Source organism: Gopherus evgoodei, chromosome 1 (assembly GCF_007399415.2).
Source record: "Gopherus evgoodei ecotype Sinaloan lineage chromosome 1, rGopEvg1_v1.p, whole genome shotgun sequence".
Taxonomy (NCBI): domain Eukaryota; kingdom Metazoa; phylum Chordata; order Testudines; family Testudinidae; genus Gopherus; species Gopherus evgoodei.
This window is the reverse complement of record NC_044322.1, coordinates 171,212,913-171,237,268: the sequence shown is the minus strand read 5'-3', so window position 1 is coordinate 171,237,268 and position 24,356 is coordinate 171,212,913. Positions and strand designations below refer to the sequence as shown.

Sequence of the window (24,356 nt, the reverse complement as noted above, 5' to 3'; positions counted from 1 at the left end):
ATTACTTTGATTTAAAAAAATGGGAACACAATTGCTACAGCTTCATATATTTTAGAATTAAAATTTTAAATTCTTTTAAAATAACACAAACAGTGAAAGGCACTGCTGGCAAAACCCAATCAGTCTATAGACATACCTGACCCCCATTGTGTCCAGTGCCTTGGGAAGACAACAGATTACTAGTACAGTTTACAGCAGCAGTCATGTTTGTCTTCATGGACTGGGTCTCATGAATGACAATCACTGTCAAATTTTTATAAAGCAATCTCCATCAGACACTACGTGACTAAGAGCTTGTTTATCCAGTGGAGTTATGTGCTCTATGGGGTTGGGATTTCTAGTGTACTAGCTAGTTGCACATTAATTGATCTGTGTAGACCCTGCTGGTGCACTTTAAAGTAGTGGTGTTTGAAACAGTACTATGTTAAAGCACACTAGAGAACCTTTAGTGTTCACCAGCAGGGTCTACATGGACCAATTCATGCACAACATGTTCAAGCAGTGTGGAAATCACACCTCTGTAGAACACATTACCCTACCGTGTAGATAAGTCCTGAGACTTCCACTGTTCTGGGTAGGAATATCTCCCACTGATGGTGCATGAGTGCCTGGTTCCATTTGCAGGCTCTCAACTTGAGTTGATAATAATGATAATTTGTTCAACCTGATACTGAAAGCAATGGAGAAAAATCCCAGCAAGAGATGACTGCAAGTACAATTATTTGATATTACTATCTGCACATCAGGAGACAAGGGCTAAATTCCTAACTGTGCCTCTGATCATTGACTTTAGGCAGGCATGTCGCTTAACCTTTCCATGCCACAGTCTTCAGCTGTAAAAATAAGGGTTATAATTAGAACTGGGAGGGACGATTTTGAAGATTTCAAATATGTTTTCACTGAAATTGGGACCAAAAAGTTGAAATCTCAACTATTTTTCCAACAGAAAAAAATTCAGGGAACTCAGAACATTTAATTTTGATCATTTCAAAATGTTTTGTTTTGATTTTGGCCTATTTATTTTTTTTTACACTTTTGTTTGGTTAGTTTTTTACAATAAATTAACTTAAAATTTGAAATGAAAAGTTGTTCCAAACAAAAAAATGGAATTTTTTTTTAACTTGTCAAAATGGGAAATTTGGTGAACCAGTTTTCCATGAACAATCTTGTTTTTTACAAATCATCATTTTTCAAAGGAAAAAATATATTACTGAAAAATTCCAGCCAGCTCTAGTAATAATACCCATTTACTTTTTCCCCTTCTTTTGACATTGGCATGAGTCTCTGCCAGACAACAGCAGAATTCTGGGGCCTTGCAGTTTGCTTTCTCAGTGAAGGACAAATCAGTAACATGGGGTCCGTGTGTACCTGTGACAGGGTGTACCAATTCTGCACTGGTGAGGTGAGAGTTAAGGAGCTGCTTTGGGCCAACAGGCCACACCCTCTCCCCTCTGTTAGGCATGCTCCCATTGATTGAGCAACTCAGCTCAGTCTGGGTGGACTGTGGAGGAGAGCAGTCAGGTGCAGCAGACGCCTGGTGGGAAACCATAAGGGCTCCACACCGCTAGAACCAAGCCTCATAGTGAAGCCTTTGGGAGCTGGTTGACCATAGGAGCCAAGGGTGACTGACTCACTGGGGCCAGAGGGAGAGAATGTGGAGACAGATCAGAGATCCCAAGTCCAGCCCATAATGATGCCAGAGAGACTGGAACAAGGGTAGGATGTGACCCAGGGAGCATGCTGTGGGGTATCAGGCCCCGAGCCCTGTATGAGGACTACTGTATCAAAGGGTCCTGGGACAGAACCTGGTGGAGTAAGGTGGGCCCAGCTTTCCCTACTGACCCACCCACTCTTGCTAGTAGATGATGCTACCCCTGAACTGTAGTCACTAAATGGAGCTTCCTTTGGACTCTCACCAGTGGACGATGCTACCCCTGAACTTTAGCCACTAGGCACAGCGGCCTTTGGACTCTTGCCAGTGGGCAACATGACCTTGGGCTGTAACAGCTAGATAAATCAACCTTAGGGCTCCCGCCATTAAGTGTCATGTCTCAAAGTACTGCCACTAGGCAGTACTGCTGACCTGGAGCACACAGCCAACCACTACACATATATAGCAGTTCTGACATTAAATGGTCAAACAGCTTCTTACAGGAATCTCGGCCCAGCACCAATGACCCTGAGAGCAACTCTGGCTCAAGAACTGACTCTAATCAGAGACCAAAACAGAGGGCAAATTCTTCTGCTGTTCACATAGCTCTCTCTCACCCTAAGCTGCCTCTGTACAAAAATCTTGCATAACTCCAAAACATATTCAAAACTTGCTCTCACGCTATAAAACTGGAAGGCTATGCATAACAGTTCCATTTGCTGACTCCAGACACAATGCTAACCTTTGTAAAGGGATTTGAAATCCTTAACTGTTGTTGTTATAGCGTACTATGTGTTTCATATAAGAAAGACTAAATACTGAATCATGAATCACGTTAATTGAAGTAGTGAAAACAATAATAGTTTCTAAGGCAAAAATCTCAGCCAACTTTAAAAGACATGTCTATGGCATAGATTCCAGCCCATGGGAAAGAGATGCTGGCTAATCAGAACCAATTGGGGACAAATTCCAAAGCAATGAGATTTTACCAGTGAGCCCTTGGAAACACAAACTTAATTTCATTGTGTAGTACTGACCTTGCTACCTTGTATCACAAGTTCCAATACAGTATCACTCCTGTCTCTGCTGTTACTTTGTCTTCCAGCTATCTCTTTATTCACCTTGTGTATTGTCTAAAATACTAGACTGTCAGCTTGCTGAGACAGGCACTGTCTTTGTGTGGTTTGAAGAGTATCTCATACAAAGGGGCTACTGAGATAAAAATTAATAAGTGTAATGACCAATTAGAGTTAGAACTACAACCTCATCCTGTATGTGGCATCCAGAAAAGAGCATATCCTTAGGAAATGATTTGTTGCAAACAGTATGTCTACTATGTACCCAAAACTATCAGATTCAAGATATATATGTTTTCTAGGAAATCACCATTATACATGAGCTTGAAATGATGATGCATTAAACTATTGGCAGAAACAGTATGCTGCAGTTTTGTCTAATAACAAAGAAACATGAAACCAACAAACTGTTGGAAAATTTGCTAATGATTTCAGGTTGGTTAAAAGCTTGCTTACAATGGGGCGAAAATTTAGGCTTCCTACATGAATTTACTGGAGTGAAACCTAATGGAACCAAGTAAGGGAAAATAACATTTATAAATATAAGGTCATAAAACTAACAATACAAAATAGTTTCCTACTTGTTAAAGTGGTACATTTAAGAGATGCTGATTGTGAAGATTAGACATAATGGCAATGCCCAAAAGCAAAGTTTCTGTACAAGGCAAAGAGTCTCAACATTTTATTCTTGATTCATAAAGAAAACTTTGGTCTCAAAACAGGATGTACACCAGACTCTTAAAAGTCCTGACACCAGCATCTGTATTAAGGATAAAATTTACCAAAGGAAGAGGAAACCTTTCACTGTTTTTTTGTTTTGTTTTGTTTTGTTTGTTAACTATGACAAAATTTGGGAATATTAAGAGTGTTAAATGTATGCAGAGAAGAATTGTCTTTTAATATAAGAAAAGGGGTGTTGGTTGTTTGTGTTTTACATTTTTGCTTGTTTAGGTTTTATTTTAAAATGTGAAGGATAGTAAGAAGTTCACGACTCTCTCAAATCACATTAGTTACAGATTTTGTTTGGCTTCCAGTTTGCCAGAAGGGAATGGAAGAGTATGCGCCAGGGAATGTTGCTATCCACTGAAAAATATGTTTGAATGGAGGAGTTCCTTTTCATGGTTGGGTTGTGGCTTTTAGCATGCAAGCGGCAGGAAGCAGTTGCCATAACTACTATGCAATTTTTTTAATAAACTTCTCTTTAAGGTAAAGATACCTTTTAAAATACATGTTGTTATTACCAGCCCTGGTGGAACCAATCTGTTCACTATGTATGTGGTCTCTCTGGTGTTGGTATACTAAAGATACGCTTCTTTTAGGGCTGTATCCTACCCTTGGCTTGCCTGGAGAAAACGGTGTGTACAGCCACAAAGCAGAACACAAGCAGCCTTGCGTGGGATGAGAGTGCTTTCCCAGAATCATTTCATGGTGTTGAATATTATGTTAGGAGATTATTTTTAAAGCATAAGGGTGGGATTTCCAAAAGCAGCTGAGTAATTTAGAAGCACAAGTTTCACTGACCATCGATGCTCTAGGGATATATACAAATTCAGTACATAAATACATTCAAATAATAAGAGACCAAACTGACAACAAACACAAACAGAGCTGGCTAACACCCCAAACTGAGTAGCATTACATAGCCTCAGGTTATGTTTCCCATAGCATTACACAAGCCACTGTCATTATCAATAAGCAACTGGCAACTTTTGAAAGGAGCAGAAAAGAACAATGCAGAGAACATGGAGCTAGGTCACTGTAGGAAAGCCTGCATTTTCTGACAGGATTTCTTGTGAAAAGGATGCACTGGCCGGTGTCTGTATTTCTGTGAATCTAATCTAGCCTATTCATATTGTGTCCATCACCATAGTATCCGAGCATCTCTGCTTCCCCTCACTGTGCAGCCTGCTGAGTGCCTAGGCAGACATTTTGTGAGGTTGGTCAATGTTTAGTTATGAGATACATTATTTATGTCAACTAATTCTCTGAAACAAAGTTGATGATCAATTGCACAGCCCTCAGAAACAGTCAGCTGTGAAAATTCTGAAGACCTACAAAATGTTTTAAAGAACTATGGTCTTCCAAAGCATTTCTCTTCTACCCCACCAGCATGTCTTAAGTTCTTATAGGACTGGGAATTTGCAGGAACACCACATACAGAAACCAATTCGCTGAGACAGAAGTTGTCTTATTTGTATCATTTATTTTGAAAACTAAAGCAATAAAATTTTAATGTCCCTACCAATATAAGAGAAGACATAAATCCACAAAGTAGTCCTCATTTCCCTTTAACTACTGTCTCATCTTCTCCTGTCTCAGGATCTGCCTGGGCTCACCTACTCAGGGTCAGTAGTAGGTAGCAGAAGGAAGCTCACAGGGGAAACCTGGTGGAATGTGACCATAAGACCTGAACAGTTTTGTATCAGCATCTTTTGGGACATCATATAGTTCTTCTCATGACTGCAGCTGCTAGTGAGCAGTCTCCTTTCCCATATACATTTAGTTCTTGTATAAGCCAACTCTGAGATCACCTGCAAGATCATCACCTTCTCCTCATTTAAGTCTTCTGAGGAGCCCCTGTAAGATTTCAGACTACCCATGTTTATGACTTAAAGTGTGAGGCCTGCTGCCTAGTGGACAGGTGGTGGAGTGCCATAAAGGGGGCATTTGACCCTTGACTGAGGAAGACCCTTTTAACTGGCTCCCTCTGTAACATGCTCTGGCTAGTTTTCAGTGTGATCTATGGAAATCAATATTGTTGAGTAGGATCCTGTGCTTCCATCTGACCATACAGCGTATATACTTTGCATAAGCCCATCTTTTTAGGGTAATTTGAAATCATAGAATCATATAATCACAGACCCATAGGGTTAGAAGGGACCAAAAGGGTCATATAGTCTAACCCCCTGCCAAGGTGCGGGATTTGTTGTGTCTAAACCATCCAAGACACATGACTATCCAGTCTCCTTTTGAAAACCTCCAGTGACCTTCCTAGGCAGTCTGTTCCATAGTCCTACTGTTCTTACAGTGTAAGCAGAGTCAGGATGAGCTCTACCCTGACATCTGGTGGTGAATTATGGGGAGTGTGGAAAGAATTTCAGGGAGTGTGGAAAGGAATTTCAAGTATTTGCATTGGCACAGCCACCCAACCTAGCATAGCCCACGACAGCCTGGGATGGTTATTTTGACAGCTCTGGGATCCTCAATTTCTTTGTTACTGGGGCAGGAGGAATAAAGTGTTGTCACCCTGATTATGTGAATGAGGAACTATGAGACAGCTTTATGACAGAGATGACTCAACCTCAATTAAGTAGTACTTGCTAGACAAGGGACATGGGTTCCAAAACCCAGTGAATGGAGAGAGGTTGGGAACTGGTGTGTGTACCTGATGGTATGGGCCCCTTTTGAGGGCCTGGAACACTAATTGCACATCCTCCTCTCTCCACTGTTGAAGAGTAGAGCTAATTTGGAGTCCATCTAGAGGTGGTTGAGCTGAATTCATTTTGGGCCAATGGTTCGCCAGCACTGGGGCTCCCTTACTACAAACTGAAAGCACTAAGAGCTGAAATCACTGAGTGCTGTGTTAACTAGTGGGAGAGCCTGAAGACCTATCGCTAAGCGGCTGGCAGAGCGGAGCAGTTTTCAGCATGTTGGAGCAGCCTGTGGAACAGTGAGCGGAGTGGAGCGGTTTGCGGGAGCAGCTGGTGTGGCTCACGGGTTGGCTGGAGGAGTGGCACAGCGGGTGTAATGGAGCTGGTCATGGTGAAGGCTGCAGCAGAACTCCACGGAGAGGCAGAGCAGTTGGCCCTAGCCCACGTAAGGTGTCCCTTAACACCCTATGTGGCCCCCCCCCATTTCCACCAGGCTTGGGGGGTAAAACTCTGCAGATAAACTTTTGAACTCTGGAGTGGCACTGACCAGAGACTTTTGGGTTGTTGGACTTTGAGGTGATTGGACTTAAGACTCTAAGGGGGAAAGGACATTGCCAAACGTACTTGGAGGTGGGTTTTTGCTTATGGTTTGTGTTATAATTCTGTTTGTGGTGTTTCTCCAATATGATGCCGCATTGTTTCCCTCCTTTATTAAAAGGATTTTGCTACACTCAGACTCCGTGCTTGTGAGACGGGAAGTATTGCCTCCTAGAGGCGCCTGGGGGGGCGTATTTAAGTGTCCCAGGTCACTGGGTGGGGGCTTGAGCCAGTTATGCATTGTGTTACTGAAACGGAACCCCTGGATACTGAACCTGGCCCTTGTTGCTGCCAACACAGAGGGGCAGAAGGGTTACCACAGTAAGGAATTTTTTCATGAAATTTAATCTAAATCTACTATGCTGTACTTCTGAACCATTTCCTCTTATTCTGCCCTCTGTGGCAAGAGAGAACAAATTTTCTCCATCTTTTTTAATGGCAGCCTTTCAAGTATCTGAAGACCACTATCATATCGCCCTTAATCTCCTCTTTTCCAAACTAAACATACCCAGTTCCTTTGGCTTTTGCTCATATGGCTTGCATTCCACCCCTTTGATCACTTTGACACTCATCTCTGGATCATTTCCAGTTTCTCTACATCCTTTCTATACAGCGGTGATCAAAATTGGACTCAATACTCCAGCTGAGGCCTAACTAACGCTGAGTAGAGCAGTACAGTCATCTCCCATGACCTGCATATTGTGTCTCTGTTAATGCAACCTAAAATTGCATTTGCTTGTTTTCCAGCATCGCATTGTTGACTCATGTTGAGGTTGTGATCCACCACAACTCCCAGATCCTCCTCAGTAGTGCTACTGCCAAGCGAGTTATCCCCCATTCTGTATCTGTGCATTTGGTTTTCCTTCCCTAAGTGTAGAACCTTACATTTGTCTTTATTGAATTTCATTTTGTTGTCCATAGCCCAGTTCTCCAATGTATTGAGATCCCTTTGAATTTTAGCTCTATCCTCCGAAGTGTTTACACTCCCCCAACTTTGTGTCTACTGCAAATGTGATCAGTATGCGCTCTATTCCTACATCCAGGTCATGAATAAAGATGTTAAATAACAACCAGATCCAGAACAGATCCCTGTGGAACCCCACTCGAGACCTCCTTCCAATCGGACATAATTACATTAATAGCTAGCTACTCATTGTTTGGGTCTGTTTAACCAATTATGTATCCACTTAATGATAGCTCCACCAAGCTGCATTTTGCCAAATTACTTGTCAGAATGTCTTGTGGGACTGTGCCAAAAGCCTTGCTGAAGTCTAGGTATATTATGTCCACTGCATTCCCCCTATCCACCAATCTAGTTACTCTGTCAAAGAAGGTAATTAAGCTGGTTGGACATGATTTGTTCTTGGTAAATCCATGCTGCCTGCTAGCAATTACCCCTCCATCCTCCAGGTATTCACAAATTGAATGTTTCATACGTCAGACAACAAAAAAACTTCAAAAACAGACTCCAGAGAGAGACTGCTGAACTCGAATCAATATGCAAATTAGACACAATTAACTCAAGCCTTAACAGAGACTGGGAATGGCTGGGTCATTACACTAATTGAATCTATTTCCCTATGTTAAGTTCTCCTCACACCTTCTATGAGTCATCTTAATTATCACTTCAAAAGGTTTTTTTCCCCTGCTGATGATAGCTCATCTCAATTGATTAGACTCTTCCTGTTGGTATGCATACTTCCACCTTTTCATGTTCTCTGTATATATAAATATCTCCTGTCTGTGTGTTCCATTCTGTGCATCCGAAGAAGTGAGCTGTAGCTCACGAAAGCTCATGCAGAAATAAATTTGTTAGTCTCTAAGGTGCCACAAGTACTCTTGTTCTTTTTGCAGATACAGACTAACACGGCTGCTACTCTGAAACCTTTTGGTTTTTAGATAGCTAAAAAGCTCCTTGTGTAGCCACATTGGCTTCCTGTGGGTCTGCTTAGCTTGCCTTGAATAGCACTAGCTTGATGTTGAGCCTCTAATATTACATCTTTTAGGAACTGCCAGGTCCCTTCGACTCCTTTCCTTCCTGCTTACTATTTCTGTGAGTTGGTTGAAGTCCAGTGTCCTTGTTTTGCCATAGAATGTCCTCCTTGCCATAGGATCTTGAATTCTATGAGATCATGAGCACTTCCTCATAAGTTCCTGACCACCTTCATATTTGCAACTAATTCATCTCTGTTGATCAATACCAGATCCAAAATGAATCAGAAAGTTGTCCCTAGACATGCTAAGAACTTGCAGTACAAATTTCATTTTGCTGTAATAGTTTTCCAACAGATAGCAGGGAAGTTAAAATTAATACTAGCTTATGTGTGTTAGCTAATTTTATTACTGCTTGTAGAATGCCTCTTCTTGATTTGATGGTCTATAATAGACCCTCTCTGTCATGGGTCATGCACACCCCATCCCCTTTTGATATGGTACATGGATTGTTATAGTCCTGTGGCCAAGTCTGTGCAGCCCCCCCCACCCCCCCGGGTCTCGGAATAATGTGGCCTAACAGCCAAAGTCAATCTACTTGCCCTCTCTATCAGGGCTCAATAGTCAAACAGTTAGAGTCCCTATCACCACCCTCTCTGTTAGGGCTGTGCAGCTCAGCGACCAGAGTCAATAGAGAGAGTCAATAAGGTTGCCCTCACAATCAGGGTCATGCGGCCCAGCCAGAGTTGGTAGAGCTGGTGAGGTGGTCATCACTCAGGGTGGGCAGTGGCCAGGATAGGGTGACCCAGCCCTCCCTCTTCACCAGGTCCCAACCCAGGCCCCTGTTGGTGGTGGGGGTTGCCTGCCACTAGCTTGGTGGGGATCCGGCCAAAACATGCCGAGTTAGTCTCTGGTTCTCCAATCACCTTCCTGCAAGTGTGTGGTCTTTCCTTCTGCTGTGGCGTCCGGAGCCCAGGGGTCATGGGTCACTGCCGTCTGGCTGGCCTCGGCGTCCTGAAGTGCCAGCTGTCCTTCAGCAGGAGTCTGCAGCACACCTCCCTCCTCCCTGGCAGTCAGCCCTAAATGAACTGAGCTGCTCCCTTTTATACCTGGCCTCCAGCCGGAGCATGCCCAGCAGGGTCGAGGGAGCCTGGTCTCCTTGGCTCAAAGAGAGGAATTAACCCCTGAAGTCCCAGTGTGGGGCATGCACACCCCATCACGCCCACCATAACATCACTACTATTCTTTTCCCTTTTTTACCTTCAGCCAGAGACTTTCAATAGGTCTGCTGATCACTTCCTCTTGGGCTTCAGAGCAAATGGTACTCTTTTCTTTACACTGAAGAAAGAATTTAGACCTACTAAAACTATGGTCCACTGGGCACTGAGATTTAGAAATACGGTAATATATAGAATACCCCATCTACTCAATAGTTACGCCTTTTGACACCTATCTTTTGTAAGTAATGACTTATGGTTATCCCACTGCATGCTGTGGAGCAAAACTATGTGAAATTGGGGCAAGGGTCAGGGTTATGTCGAACAAAAAATCAGTTATGTGTAAGGCTACGTTTATGTCATGGAAGTCACTGAACCTGTGACTTGCAAAGTCCTCCATGACATTTTCTGCTTCAGCTCTTGGGGCTGCAGGACTGGAGCTGGCAGCTAGCAGGGCCCTGGCAGGGTTCCAGTGATAGGTGACAGCAGCAACAGGGGGGCCCCCTGCAGATTTCCTGCCACAGGCAACAGCCTGCTCAAGGTCTCCCTGCAGGGTTCCAGTGGCAGGTGACAACCTCCTGAGGGTTCCAGTAACTGGGGACAGTCTTGCGGGAAGGTGGGGAGAAAACCCTGCAGCTCCCAGCCACCACCATGGCACGGGAAACCATGGAACTGCAACAGCAAAAGTCACAGCCAGGTCACAGCTTCCGTTAATTTTTGTTTATTGCCCGTGATCTGTCCGAGACTTTTAATAAAAATAACTATGACAAAATCTTAGCCTTAGTTATGTGGTATGTTCCAGCCCTCTCCATCCAGGCTGTGTGTCCTCTCTGTGGTGACTACACACAGATTAAGCTCCGAGAGTATTCAGGGGAATGAGTGGAGTGGGGCAATTGATGAGGAGCGGCAATCGTAGGTGGTATGCTCCCAGGGAAAATGAACTTAATTTATGTGGAAAATTGCTATGTAAGTTAGCACAGTAGCTCTGTATATTAAACATCTTCCTACGCATTGCAGATATGTGATAAACCATGTCTTCAAGTGTTAACTGGCAGTTTTTGGCCACTCGACTACTGGAGTGAGTTTTTCTTGCAGGTTACAGAAGGATTTAGGTGCAAACGCTGAACAAGTGTTTTTCTTTTATTCCAAAGACAGGTGAACTCTTTCCAGGAAGGATCTTGTTTTTGAGAAGCTAGAATAGGTGGTAGAAATACAACAGGGAAAGATGGGTGAAGCAGAGCGGAACTGGGCCGAAATATACATCTGCAGACTTGCTCTGGCAAAAATTGTTAAAAAGTCCGCAGCACCTCTGGATCAGGCCTTACATTTATACTTGTCATATGTTTCCTGCCTATTTAGGTGCCCTACCCTGCCTCAGCCCCAGGAACCTTACCTGGTTGTCCTCTACTACCCTAGTGTTTTAGTAGTAGTCCTACCAATAATACAGTGGCCTTGAGCTCATTTGCATTTGCATCTGAGGAAGTGGGTATTCACTCACGAAAGCTCATGCTCCAAAACGTCTGTCAGTCTATAAGGTGCCACAGGATTCTTTGCTGCTCATTTGCATTGTTACTCCCCTTAGGTTGTTTTCTACAATCATTCAGTTGTTAATGATGTCATTGCAGCTTTATGGAGCTGCTGTTACAGAAAATATCAATTAAAGGTGTTATTTTCATTTAATGTACACTTCACCAGGGTAACCAAATGCAAGCAAAGTGGTTGGAACATGAAAAATGGTCCCAGTGAAACAAACAAACAAATAAATTGTCTTATTTCTGAAGTTGTGGAAAGTAATAGACTTTCTTCCGCTTTGACTTATGTTACAATTATTTTTCCAGATTCTGCCTGACCCCATCTTTTAGAATGCGTCATTATAAATTATTCTAAATCTGGCATACAGAAAATGAGATTATAATATATGCAATATGTCTGGGTCTTTCTGATGAATTGTGAAGCTGCTTTAGCATCTTATTTATCCAAATTAGTTGCTATATTTTGAGGTTTCCAAAAGTTTTTAAAAAATCAGTTTAGCTAGAATACTAAAAGTCAATCAAATCCAATTGGTGGATTCCTTAGGTGAGACCACTGGGAACAGAGTCTTCTCGCAACAGATGCAATTATTTATGGTTTCTAAAGAGGTGAAATGTTACATCGGCAAAAGATGGAAAATGCATTAAAGGAGAATTAATTCCTCTCCCTTGTACAGGAAGGTCTCTCTTCCCCATAAAGGGATGATGTTTGAGTAGGACATTTGAGAAAGTTTGCATTCTTCTTCATGCCGTCTGATTTGTGTATGAATGCCTTTGTGTTTCCAGTAATGACTTTCCCTGACCTATCACAAATACTAACACTAGAAATGAATATGGAAGGTTGGAAAACACAGATCAGGCCCTGTGAAACTAAATCCACTGGCTTAGTGATAGTGCAGTTCACTTTGCAGGCAAAAACATTTAATCAATGCTAAACACTCAATGAAATAGTCGTACTTGTAGCTCTACCTCTCAGGCACTGGCAGATAGCACCAGAGATGGCAGGAGAGGAAGATAGTAACCTGTTGCTTGTGAGGCCCAGTGGCAGATTACTAACCCCCTTAAACTCATTATGCAGGACAGATGGTAAAAGATACTCTAGCCCAGCGTTTCCAATATATACACAGTAGCTGCTGTTGGTATAGTACGTAGGAGAACCAAAAAAACCTTATAACAACTATTTCTCAGTTTAAATCTGTGATATGTACCAGATTTTGTGAAACTATTTTTGGGTTTGTCTTTTAATACTATTATGTATTAAATATAGGCATACTAAAGCTGGATTCTCACAGGTATGAATGGTGTAGAGGCCCCTTGGTTTAAATGAGAACCAGACCCACAGTCTCAAATCATTTAGGTTTTGTACAACACATGTGTTGCAACATCTAAAGCGCATAGGAACTCCTCCCACACTCAAACTCCCTCATAGCCCGCAACCCCTGCTGAACCCCAACTCCCTGCCTCAGCCTGGTGAAAGTGAGGGTGGGGGAGAGCGAGAGAGACAGAGGGAGGGGGGATGGAGTGAGCGGGGGGGGGCGAGGCCTTGGAGAAGGGACAGGGCAAGGGCTGTGTGGGAGGATGGGGAGGCTTGGGGGTCCCCAACATTTTTTAAATCAAAATGGGAGTCCTCAGGTTGCAAAAGTTTGAGAACCGCTGTTCTAATCAATTAAAAAAATTAAAAAAAACCCACAAACATGAATATAGATAGTTTTAGGGAAAGAGAACTAGAAACCAATTTAGTTTCACCAAAGGAAATATAATAACCAAGAAAACAGCAAAAAGTTTTTTTTTTAAAATTCAGTTTTAATAGCAACACAACTGTTGAGTTTAAAAAAAAAACACATAATTTTAGCTTGAGAGTGTCCCTTTAAAGGCCAGAACTAGGCTATATTTATGTAGAGTGTGATTTTGCTTTTTTAATCATTGGAGCATGCCACTCCATCTACATATCAGTTCCCTAATCATAGAGATGCTAATGTTTTCTTTCCTTTGTATATATACACAATTCCATCTCCTCTGTGCCAACCTTGTATGTTTCTATTACTTTTTTTTGACAGTATCATATTTTAACTATTCTTAGTCTGGTTTATAGAAATGTGACCTAAATTGCTTATTATGACTGAAGTCATTGGCCCTACTCCTGGAATATGATGCTCAAAGACTGATTCCTGCACTCACTTGAAATCAGCGAGGCTCCAATAGGGCTCTGTGAATGCAGTTGTCCACCTACGTTCATCATATTTAAGGACTAGGGCAAATGTGAGCTTTGTGATTGTGAACAAACACAGGTGTTTCCATTTTCTATAGAACACACAAAAACCGCTACGGAAGACCCCAAGCCCAACAATACAAATGTATGATGTTTACATGTAGAAGAAATGTATGCCTTGTTTTCTGGATAAGGTCAACCTCTTTTAGCTTGCATGGTGTTAAGTATCAGGGGGTACATGTTAGTCTGTATCCAAAAAAACAACAAGGAGTCTGGTGGCACCTTAAAGACTAACCGATTTATTTGGGCATAAGCTTTTGTGGGTAAAAAACCACTTCCTCAGATGCACGGAGTGAAAATTAGAGATGCAGGCATTATATAATGACACATGAAGAAAAGAGAGTTACCTCACAAGTGGAGAACCAGTGTTGACAGGGCCAATTCGATCAGGGTGGATGTAGTTATTAATAAATAATAATAATAGATAAGGAGGTTCAATTCCAGGAGAGGCAAAGCTGCTTTTGTAATGAGCCAGCCACTCCCAGTTCCTATTCAAGCCAAAATTAATGGTGTTAAATTTGCAAATGAATTTTAGTTCTGCTGTTTCTGTTTGAAGTCTGTTTCTGAAATGTTTTTGAAGTATGGCTACTTTTAAATCTGTTATAGAATGTCCAGGGAGATTGAAATGTTCTCCTACTGGAATTGGCCCTGTCAGTCTTTAAGGTGCCACTGGACTCCTTGTTCTCTTTTAGCTTGTACATCTTTGGGTTACAACTGGAAAATAACAGTTCACAGACATAACATATAGAATGAATATTTTTACCTAGGATACAATTTATATTTATTAATTTCACCGAAACCACAGAATCAAGTGTTTTAAAATTACAGCTGGTAAATTATACACAAGGACTAGTACATTGGCAAAGTATTGTCAGGATACAGTACGATCTCATACAATGAAGTTCAAACAGATTTAGCCTATATAACAGATTATTTTATGGTGTAAACTGGCTGATATGGTAGTGCTCTATTTTGTTAATTCACCTTAATTAGTCATTTATCAAAAGAAAAATAAATTTTAGTAATATATTTCTTAGTTTCCCAAAAGGTACTCGTATTTCAACAACACACTATGTAATGCCTCACTGAATATGTGGCCTCGGTACAGCTTATTAAGAGATATGCGAAATTAACTAAAGACAATAATTATGTGTTTTTCCCCTTGTCTTCCCTATGACACCTCTCATTTTGGTCCTACATGACTTTATGTACCTGCCCCTGTGGTAAAACTGAAATGGATTATTAAACAACTGCTCAAAAGCATTTAGATTCAGCATATTTCCCGTGTCTCATGAGGCATTAGTAATGTACATTTGCATGACTTTCACCGAGTAACGCGTCAATGATGAACCCGTGTTCACTGCATACTACATCACATTTTTATGTCAAACTGTGCAAACCAGTTTATGATACAATATGAAAAATTCTGCATTTAGTTACAATAGTATAAATAGAAGTTGAATTATTCCATGAAGTTACTCTAGATCTACATTGGTGTAACAAATCAGAATTTGGCCCTGTATATGTGAGTATACTGGAGACCAATATACCCATCCATATATACAAAATGCATTTTTATGTAGACTGAGTTAATCTATACATTCATACAGATACCTAATTGTTCAATTTTGAATAGGTAAGATTTCAGCTGATACACACAGAAGTGTTTTTAATGTCCTGACAGCTATTGTAAATATCTAAGTAAGGAGAAACAACGGTGTGGCTTTTGTTATTTACAATTAAAACTGCAGTAGATAAAGAAGCAGGACAACAAATCTGCCGAGACATTCAGGAGAAATACTGAGTGTCAGGAAACAAGTTCTCATTTCATTCACCTGGAAGATTGTTATTCTAGTTGGGTTCTTCCAAGACTTTTGTGTCACCACTGAAAACTTGAATTTGCAACAACAATGGGCCAGATCCCAGAGCTATATCAATTAACTCCAGCTGAAGACATGTCACTGACAATTTTTCTCATGCTAAGAATCACTACAGGTGTGCACATTAAAAACCGAAATAGCTGAAGGAACAGTTAATGGAACTGACAAGCGGAAACATTAGCAAGCATTTGCAAAGACACTGACAAATGTGCAGAGTTCCAAACGAGAGAATCAGCCTTATACACAAGCCAATATTCTGTGCACTCATATGGATGGTAACAACAAACAATAACCCTCTTGGGAATGCTCCTAGTGACATATATTAATGCATAGACGTGTTGGCAGCTATTTACAAACTATGCACTATTGCAGGGATGTGCTAAAAATAAACTCTCTGTTTTGGCTGCAAATTGCAGTCCTCACTTATACAGAGAATGTTCGATTTTGGCTACACTAATATAGCAAGGTGCTCCTTGCTCCTACCATTTCTTTGCAGAGGACAACATATCATTTTTCTTATCAGTCTTAATAAGAGGCTGATCCAAAAAAGATTGCTCAGTAGGACAAAATGATTAACTCTCCTTCCCCACAAGTCTACTTTTAGAGTCTGAATCAAAGCTCCCTGAAGTCAATGAGCAGGCTTTCATTGACTTCAGTGGGCTCTGGATCAGGTCCTAAGTGAGGGAGAACTGTACACACTTATATAAATGATACACAACTGAATAATTTGGACTAGGTTGTTTGTGTGGCACTAGCATTAAGCTGGAGTCATCAGAAGGTTATTCTGCATCATTAAATGACTGTACAGATGTAAGTTTGCTTACACTGCTAATTTCTCCTCAGTCCAACTCCCATTGACTTCAACAGGAGTTGAATCAGACAAATAGTGGAAGCAATGAGTGCTCACAGGGACACATTGTGGGCTTTTTGGCAAAGGCACATTTGGATGACTTTTTTGTGCGCCTTTTTTGAAGTCCAATATAGTATGCATAGCTAGAAAATAATGAAACTAAAATGAAGCAAGTGTTTCTGGTCGGCTTTTCATTGTATCTGATGCTAGGAAGATGATAGTATTGAACTACTAGTGCTGATGTGATTGGAAAAGTAGCATATGTCACTATAAATAAAATCCTACAGTATTTGGGGTATATCTTCTAAAAGGCACAAAGGAAGAACTTTTCATAGTGTCCACATTAATGTACAAGCGGTTGCATGACTGAATGCTCACACACCATCTCGACAACTCAGACAGATTTCACTGTTGGAAGCATATACACATCTCCCATTCATTATGGGTCTGCTCCTGCTTCCATTGAATTAAATGGCAAAAAACTCTCATTGACTTGAATGGTCAATGATTGAGGCCTCTAATAGAATCTGTATGTGTGCATCTGGAATGAGAATCTGGCACTTCTGGTTCAATGATTTTTAGGTCAATGGGCTCTATGATTTGGTTGTTATGAGACGTTAGAAGCACATTAAGTACATCAAGGAGCTTTGCACACTCTTTCACAAAAATTAAAAATCATAACTTCTTTTGGAAAGGAAAAATCTGGTGGCAGAAAATGAATATACATATATACAGTGTGTGTGCATATGTGTACACACACCTACTTCATGCAGAAAACTTTCATTAAAAAATCAACCAAACAAAACTCAAAAGCAACCAGTGCTACACATCATGTAAACTCACAAAGTGTACTTTCCACACAAATATAAAGCATAAATAAAAAAAAAGGAAAAGAAAAGATGATAAATATAGAATTTGTACAATTGGTAATTTTGTTAAATAAGAATAAATAAATTCATTACATCCATTCACATACCAGTTGTAAAAATAATAAATTATTTATTTATTTTCAGTGCTGTGTTGCTTTTTTTACATTTGTGATTAAGCCCCTAACTCTCCCTCCCTCCCCACTCCCCCATTCCCAATGGGATAAAACTGTTTCCACAGGAAAGTGACTTAGTTGAATTTCTTGATCAGCTCAGATCAAACATGATAACCTTTGTCATAGTGAAAATAATTATTCTAAGAATGTGATGTCTTATTTAGTGTAAGACATACCACGTAATAGTGATATGAATGGAAGACAATGGAGCTGAATCCCAATACATCAGCTGTTAATTTAGCACTGGAGACCCTAAAGGAGATTCCTTCTATGTTTTATTTCTATATAGAGAACATTATTTGGAGTTTTTGAATTGGGTTTTCATTAGCTAGAAGCATTTTCTGGAGCACTTTGGGCAAAACCCAGCAGTGATATAAACTGTGATGTAAAATATTAATTGAATACTTAGGGTCAAAACATGAGTCAGAATGATAAAGTCATGTAACTTGCACCAAAATTGCAATCAGCAGATGCACAAAACAAATGTAACTGACATGTGAAGAAAGCAGCTAAAAGGAGGGTGTAAAATAAAGCAGGCAAACTTACCTTACTTTTCACCATCCTGTTAGCTTTTCTTGCTATGCCACTCTTGGCCCCTTCAGTGTGTAAGTTACACTTGTTTTGCATATTCACTGAATGCTAAATTGATGCAATTTATACTATCTTACTACTTTCACCTGTGTTCTGGCCAACTTACTCCTGATGCCTAACTTAAACTACTAGTTATACCACCACAAGATTTGGCCCGGAGACTTCTAAGGAAGTTGCTCCTCTTCCTTTTAGTCCTCCCTCTCCTGCACCTGAGCAGTCCTCATTTACTTCATAAGTTTCCCCTAGCACATGCCTTTTACTGTGAAAGGCTGCTTCTCAGTAAGGGCCAAATTAATCTCTGGTGTAACTTCACTGATTTCAGGTGTCTTTGGGACACTTGCTCATGATGCAGCTGTTGGGAGAGACAGGGAACATTCCACACACATGCACAAAGACAAAGCTCACTCCTAATCAGAGTCTGAACCAAAGCCCATTGAAGGTCGTGAGCTTTGAATCAGTCCTATTGTGAGATTGTTGTCTACTCCCTTACATTTTCTCTACAACTTCAAAGAAATCAACTCTTGAACATCAGTCTGAAGATCTGACAATCCAGTTTCCCCTACTCCACACTCAGTTGCCCAATTTTATGTATTTGGCTATCCTGGTAAGGTGCTATATGAGTTAGAAAAACTAATTTTAGTTAAAGGATGGGTGACCATGAAAGGGAAATATTCACTGTTTGGTTTGTTCTGATACCTACTTGTTACACAAAACTCTAGGAAAAGTATACATTGGAAAAGTATACATTGTAGTTTCATTTTCTGGAATTTGTATAATATCCAAATAAAGTTTACTCATCACTGTTTAACATGTGAGAAATATGATTCAAACACGACTGCTCGCACATTCTGTTTTCATAAGTAATGAAATTTAGAAGTGACACTGACACTGTGGACATAGTCTTTCTTTGTAATGAACAGAGATGGAAAGTTTGGATCTGAACTGTCCAAAATTTGGGGATGGTCAGTGTCTGTTTATATTCATTTCATTCAATTCAGCGTAGGAATTCTAAAAAAAATCAATATTTTTTGTCCATGACCATTTCTAGCAATAAGGCCACGCTACTCTTGACAACAGCAGTTGGTCTCATATCTAGTAACATACCCACACATTCAATTATCACAAATTAACATGTCCCGTTTCTATTAGTATAATTAATATATTGTATTCTAATTTCTCTAAGTTCCAAGTGTACTGCTGTAGTAATTCTCTGCTATTTGAAAATGACTACCTGCTTTCTAGAGTTCAGGGTCTCAAATACATGCTTGTGCCAGCCTGAAGGGAAATTTCCCTTTTGGGCTTTGCAAACAAACAGTTTCCTTTACTGACTTACTGATGATGTCAAAGACTGAGATTTTTGAAGAGCCTAAGGAACTCAGATTCCCTCCTGACTTAAAAACAGACACCTATTTACATACACTCACACCATGTGGACAAATTGGTGGATAAGGTCTGAGTCAGAATCTATTTTGGTCTAATCTAGGTTCAATTAAGTGCATCAGCAGGTTTATGTAGACTTTAGGCAACGTTTATTCTTTTGGGGGCTTTGGATCAAAAGAAAGGACTTCAATGGGCCTTGGATCAGCCCACTATCTGTTACTTGCCTACAATGAAATGGCCTTGTGCAGTGGCAGATCATCTGTCAGATCACAATGTGATCTGGAAAGAGTTGCTGAAAAACATTAAGAGCTTCTACCTACTCTGTGGAAACAGTCTTACTGAGATTGGTTATATCCACCACATCCTGACCTGGTTTAACTTCCCGGTGACCCTTAATCCTCCAAAATATGCAAGGCATACAACAGGTGAATGACTTCTACAGCTTTTTAAAACACAGTGAAACAAACTGATTTTTTTTTAACAAACTTCTACTGATAAAATGGATACCAGAATTAGATATGGTGGACAAAACACTGATCAAATACTATTAACTGCTTGCTGTGTTTTTTGACCTTTTATAGTCTCTTCAGTAGATGTAGGTACATTACACATTGTTAGATTTCACATGGAAGCCATAGAGAAAACAACAGAGAAAGCAGCTGAGAACCGTTTCAAAATATCTGAGTTATCTGAACTGTAATTTTTGGTTCTATAACTTGCTTCTACAAAATAATATATGTCTTTATTTTATTTAAAGACTAGCAGCTATTGTTCACCTGCATGGCTGCTGAGATGCTCCCTCTGTGAGAATTTCTTGGAGGAAGAACATTATTTATTATACAATTAAGTTCTGCTGTCAGGAAAATTCCTAGAATGGAAATGCATTTCCTGTTGTCAGAAAATTGTAACAACTCTTAAAAACAACAGCAAGCGCTTCGTTTTCCAGTAAAACATCCACAGCCATTTCTGAATAATGGAAGAGGTCCACAATGGCTGCAGACATACTTTGGTCAATCATTTTGCTTATAGAAAGATTATTTTTTTTTAATGAGTAGAACCAAGTGATATAAAGTGACATACCAAAGATATTTATAAACTGTATAAAATAAGCTACCGTGGTATCATGGGTACGTATGACAAAGTTGTCTAAGCACATACTGTATTAGAGGTAGGTGAAAAGGGGGAGATGATTCTGTAACCTTCAAATATCCCATGATTGTCCATTCACTGTTTTTTCCTCTTCCTTTTTTGCAGACACAGAGGGCTTATAACAATTCTAATGTTTAGTTTCTGCGACATACTAAGATCACCCCACTGACACTTAGAGCAGTGCACATCTTCATTTGGTCCAAATAGGCAGATTCTGCCCATAATTTGAGATTGTGTGTAAGTATATTGAAGCCTTGGCTTTGTCTGTCTAGGTAGACCTAATACTAGTATGTCAACAATGGCTTACTTAGACCTCTTTTTAAGAAGATCATAACCACAGGTTAACATTTTTTTAGTAAGCACTGCTTAAATGCCGATGGTCTCTGAGAGAGAAGACATCCTTTAGCTAGTTTTCCATGCCCATCTCGGCACTGCACAGTCCTGGTATGCCATCCTGTGTCGCACGTTCGAGAACAAGAAAGCCAGGGTCCAGTCACCCACTGTGGCTGTGCGAGCTGTGGTGTTACTTTATTACTGTTGCTATTGATCGTGACATAGTTAGTCATTTGCGTTTGCTTCTTTGGCACAAAGAAACTGTAACGGACATCCAGTGCTTTAGTTGGGTCAGTGGCAAGAATCTGTACTATAAGAATCTCCTTTGTGGCAGAATGTCCCATTGCATGCAAGAAATCATCCTTGTGACTCCAGCCACTATAGTTCATGACAGTTCCATTGAGGTCAATGATTGTTTCCGAAGTGGAGATCACATATTTTCCATTGACAAGATACTCACCATTTTTCCTCTTTAGGGCCAGATAAGCTGTGAATCTGTTCTGGTCTTTACACTTGAACTGCCGGACTTTGATGTGAGTTGCCCCTATGGGTATTTTCACTATATCCGTGTAGCCTTTACTGCAAGGAGGAAAGGAGCATGTTAAGTAGCTAGTGAGAAATAAATGAACACGCTTTGAGGACCTAATTCAAAGCTCACTGAAGTCAAGAGAAAGTCACCTGTTGACTTCAGTGGGCTGTGGATCAGCCTTGAAAGCATTCGGCTGGAGGCCCATCTCAGATTGATGCTATCCAATTAATTTTTAACATGTTGTTCATAATTTTTTTAAATTCATTTTTATGTCTTTGAAAGAAAAATCACTGCACTTACTTCAAATGACTTAATCTTTGGTTTCAGTACTAATTTTATATGAATTGGATTCAAGAAGAATGAACAATAACTGACAGTTTATATACCTGAAGCATATGTATTTGAGCATAAGAGGGGAGATATGAAATTTGAAGCACATTAGGTCTGCCAAGGAAAGCTAAAAAGATATGCATCGGGAGCAGATAGCCGCCCCCTATAGCTGAGTCTCTGTAGCAGTCCTCACTCCCCATGCAGAGCATCCATCCCATTCACCTTCCTGTCCCTGACACCCCAAACTTCCATCGCTGCCTGCTCCCCCACTCCCCTCTGCCACCTCTGTGTGCATTGGTTACAGCTGTTTCATACTGCCTTTGCTATAATGATGATTAAGGACAGAGTGAGCAAGCTAACAGCTGAGTAAGGTACCCTGGGAACATTTAAAAATAATCTTGATCACTGAGAAAAAACTGTTTCCTTTGAAACTTCATAAAGCTAAAGGTTAATTACAAAATGTCTAATGAAAGGCATGGCCAAATGCTTAACTCAAATAATTACGGCACCTTTACTTCATTTGTCAACCACTACTTGCAAGGTATCTTATTTCAATTCAGTTTTAGAAAGAGATGTCTAATTCTTATACACAAGGTCACAAGCATTCAGAATTGTAGGCTCTCTAGAATACTTAGTATCTCAAGAGGGATACAATAAATCTACAGAAATAATAAATACATCATTATAAACTACTAGCTGGACTGTCAATATATTTATTTTCATTTATAAATCTCTGACAAATAAGCTGATGCTGGAAGTATCACATTTGTGTTTGAACAGGGCAGTGTAATATCTTTTTAACGTAAAAGGAAGGGTCATGAGAAAATGTGATAAAAATATAAAAAATGAAGATGTCTCTCCGGGAGCCAGTTAGCTGACAGGTTGCTATGTTTATGAAGTTTTGAGTATTTATGTAAAGACTAAGTAACTGTGCTACTCTAGATTAAGTACTTGTATTACTCCATTGTTTTGCTGGAATAGCTAATAATTAAAATTGAGTTACACTGCCAGGAGTAATGCAGTACAGATAAAGTCTATGAATTGCACCATCTACCGCTGCAGGAAATATTTATATAAAATACATATCCAAAAATCTGTGTTAAAAGAATGTTATTAAGGTTACAAAGTCAAGAGCCCAAAAGTTAGAAAATGTCAGAATTAAGGTTGCTCATGTTAAAAACAATGTGTAATTAAAGACTGTATCATAATGCAAAGACACAAGATTGCACACAGGGCTGGTGCAAGGATGTTTTGCGCCCTAGGCGAAACTTCCACCTTGTGCCCTCCCCCATCACCGAGCCCTGCAGTGGCTCCCTGCCCCCCCGCCCTGAGGCGCCTGCCCCTGCAGCAGCTCCCCCCCTCTGCCCTGAGACACTCCCCCTGCGTCAGCTCCCCCATCACCCTCCTCCCTGAGGTGCCCCCCCCATGGCAGCTCCCCCCGCCCCTCCGGCCCAGGGAGCCATGCGGCAGCTGCCTGTCCCAGCTGACCCCTGCTCCGCCTCCTCCCCGAGCACACCATTGCTGCTAACCTTCTCCCGCCTCCCTGGGAGGCGTGAGAAGTGAAGCAGCGATGGCGTGCTCGTGAAGGAGGCGGAGCAGGGGTGAGCTGCTTCACTGCTCCCGCCTCCCAAGCTTGCAGCGCCAATCAGCTTAGGCACCACAAGCCTGGGAGGCGGGAGAAGTAAAGCAGCCATAGCTTGCTTGGGGAGGAGGCGGGGCAGGGCTGAGCTGGGGCTGGGAGTTCCCCGCGTGCCCCCCCCTTACTTGCTGCAGGCAGCCCTCCCCGTGCCCCTCTGCCCCAGCTCCCTCCGCCTAAATGCCGATGGTGACCGGGGCAGCCAAAGATCTGGCCGCTGCGGTTGCCGCTGAAGAAAATGCTGCGTCCCAAATCCTATCGCCCTAATAGGTTGCACCGGCCCTGATTGCACAGATAGTCTTAATTCGGGCATTTTCTAACTTCTGAGTGCTTGATTTTGCAACCTTAAAGTTCTTTAACATTAAAAAAAACCCTTAGAAAGTTACATTAAAAATTAAGAAAAAAGGCATAAACAAATTCTATTATGAGAATTTTTTATAATGGGAATTATTAGGTAAATTTAATATAAGGGATGTTACTGTTATAAATAGAAAAACAACAGCCACTGTTTTACTGTGAAGGATATACTGGTTGGACAGAAACTAATAATACCATTAAGATCAGTAATACTTCTGTCTTTTCTGTGAAAAAGAGATTTTTTTTTAAACGGAGGGTTTTCTTTTAAATTAGCGATTGAATTTGTAGTGATGGTGGTAAAATTTTGATCAACAACTTGCTATAATTATTTTTAATCGAATAAAAGAAATCCATCTTTGGTGGCCAGCATTAATCACAACTGTTCAGCTGCCTGGGAAATAAAGGCACCAAAGGTTGACTGATTTGGTGTCTATAGGTAGAGAGTGATATACAGACAATGAGATATTAAAGATATCGTTGATGCTTGATTTGAGCACATGATTATAGAAGGATGTAATTTGCAACCATGCCTCCAGACTGTACCTAACCTAGCAAGGGGTAAGTAATAGTGCCAGCCCTCCAACAGAGCTGAACAGTTTTAAATTCAATTTGTGACTCCATAGGACCCTCACAAGCA

The 24,356-nt window shown here is 40.7% G+C and overlaps 1 protein-coding gene across 1 annotated transcript in view; it reads right to left on the bottom strand.

Moving 5' to 3' along the window:
• Window positions 1-17,451: 17,451 nt before the first annotated feature.
• The window catches only part of ADAMTS5 (ADAM metallopeptidase with thrombospondin type 1 motif 5), a 46,591-nt gene continuing 39,686 nt past the window's right edge, over window positions 17,452-24,356 (bottom strand). The window contains exon 8 of the mRNA XM_030579582.1: window positions 17,452-21,446. Within this exon, the coding sequence (XP_030435442.1) occupies window positions 20,876-21,446 (571 nt within the window). The 3' untranslated portion in view covers window positions 17,452-20,875. The remainder of the gene's footprint in view (window positions 21,447-24,356) is intronic.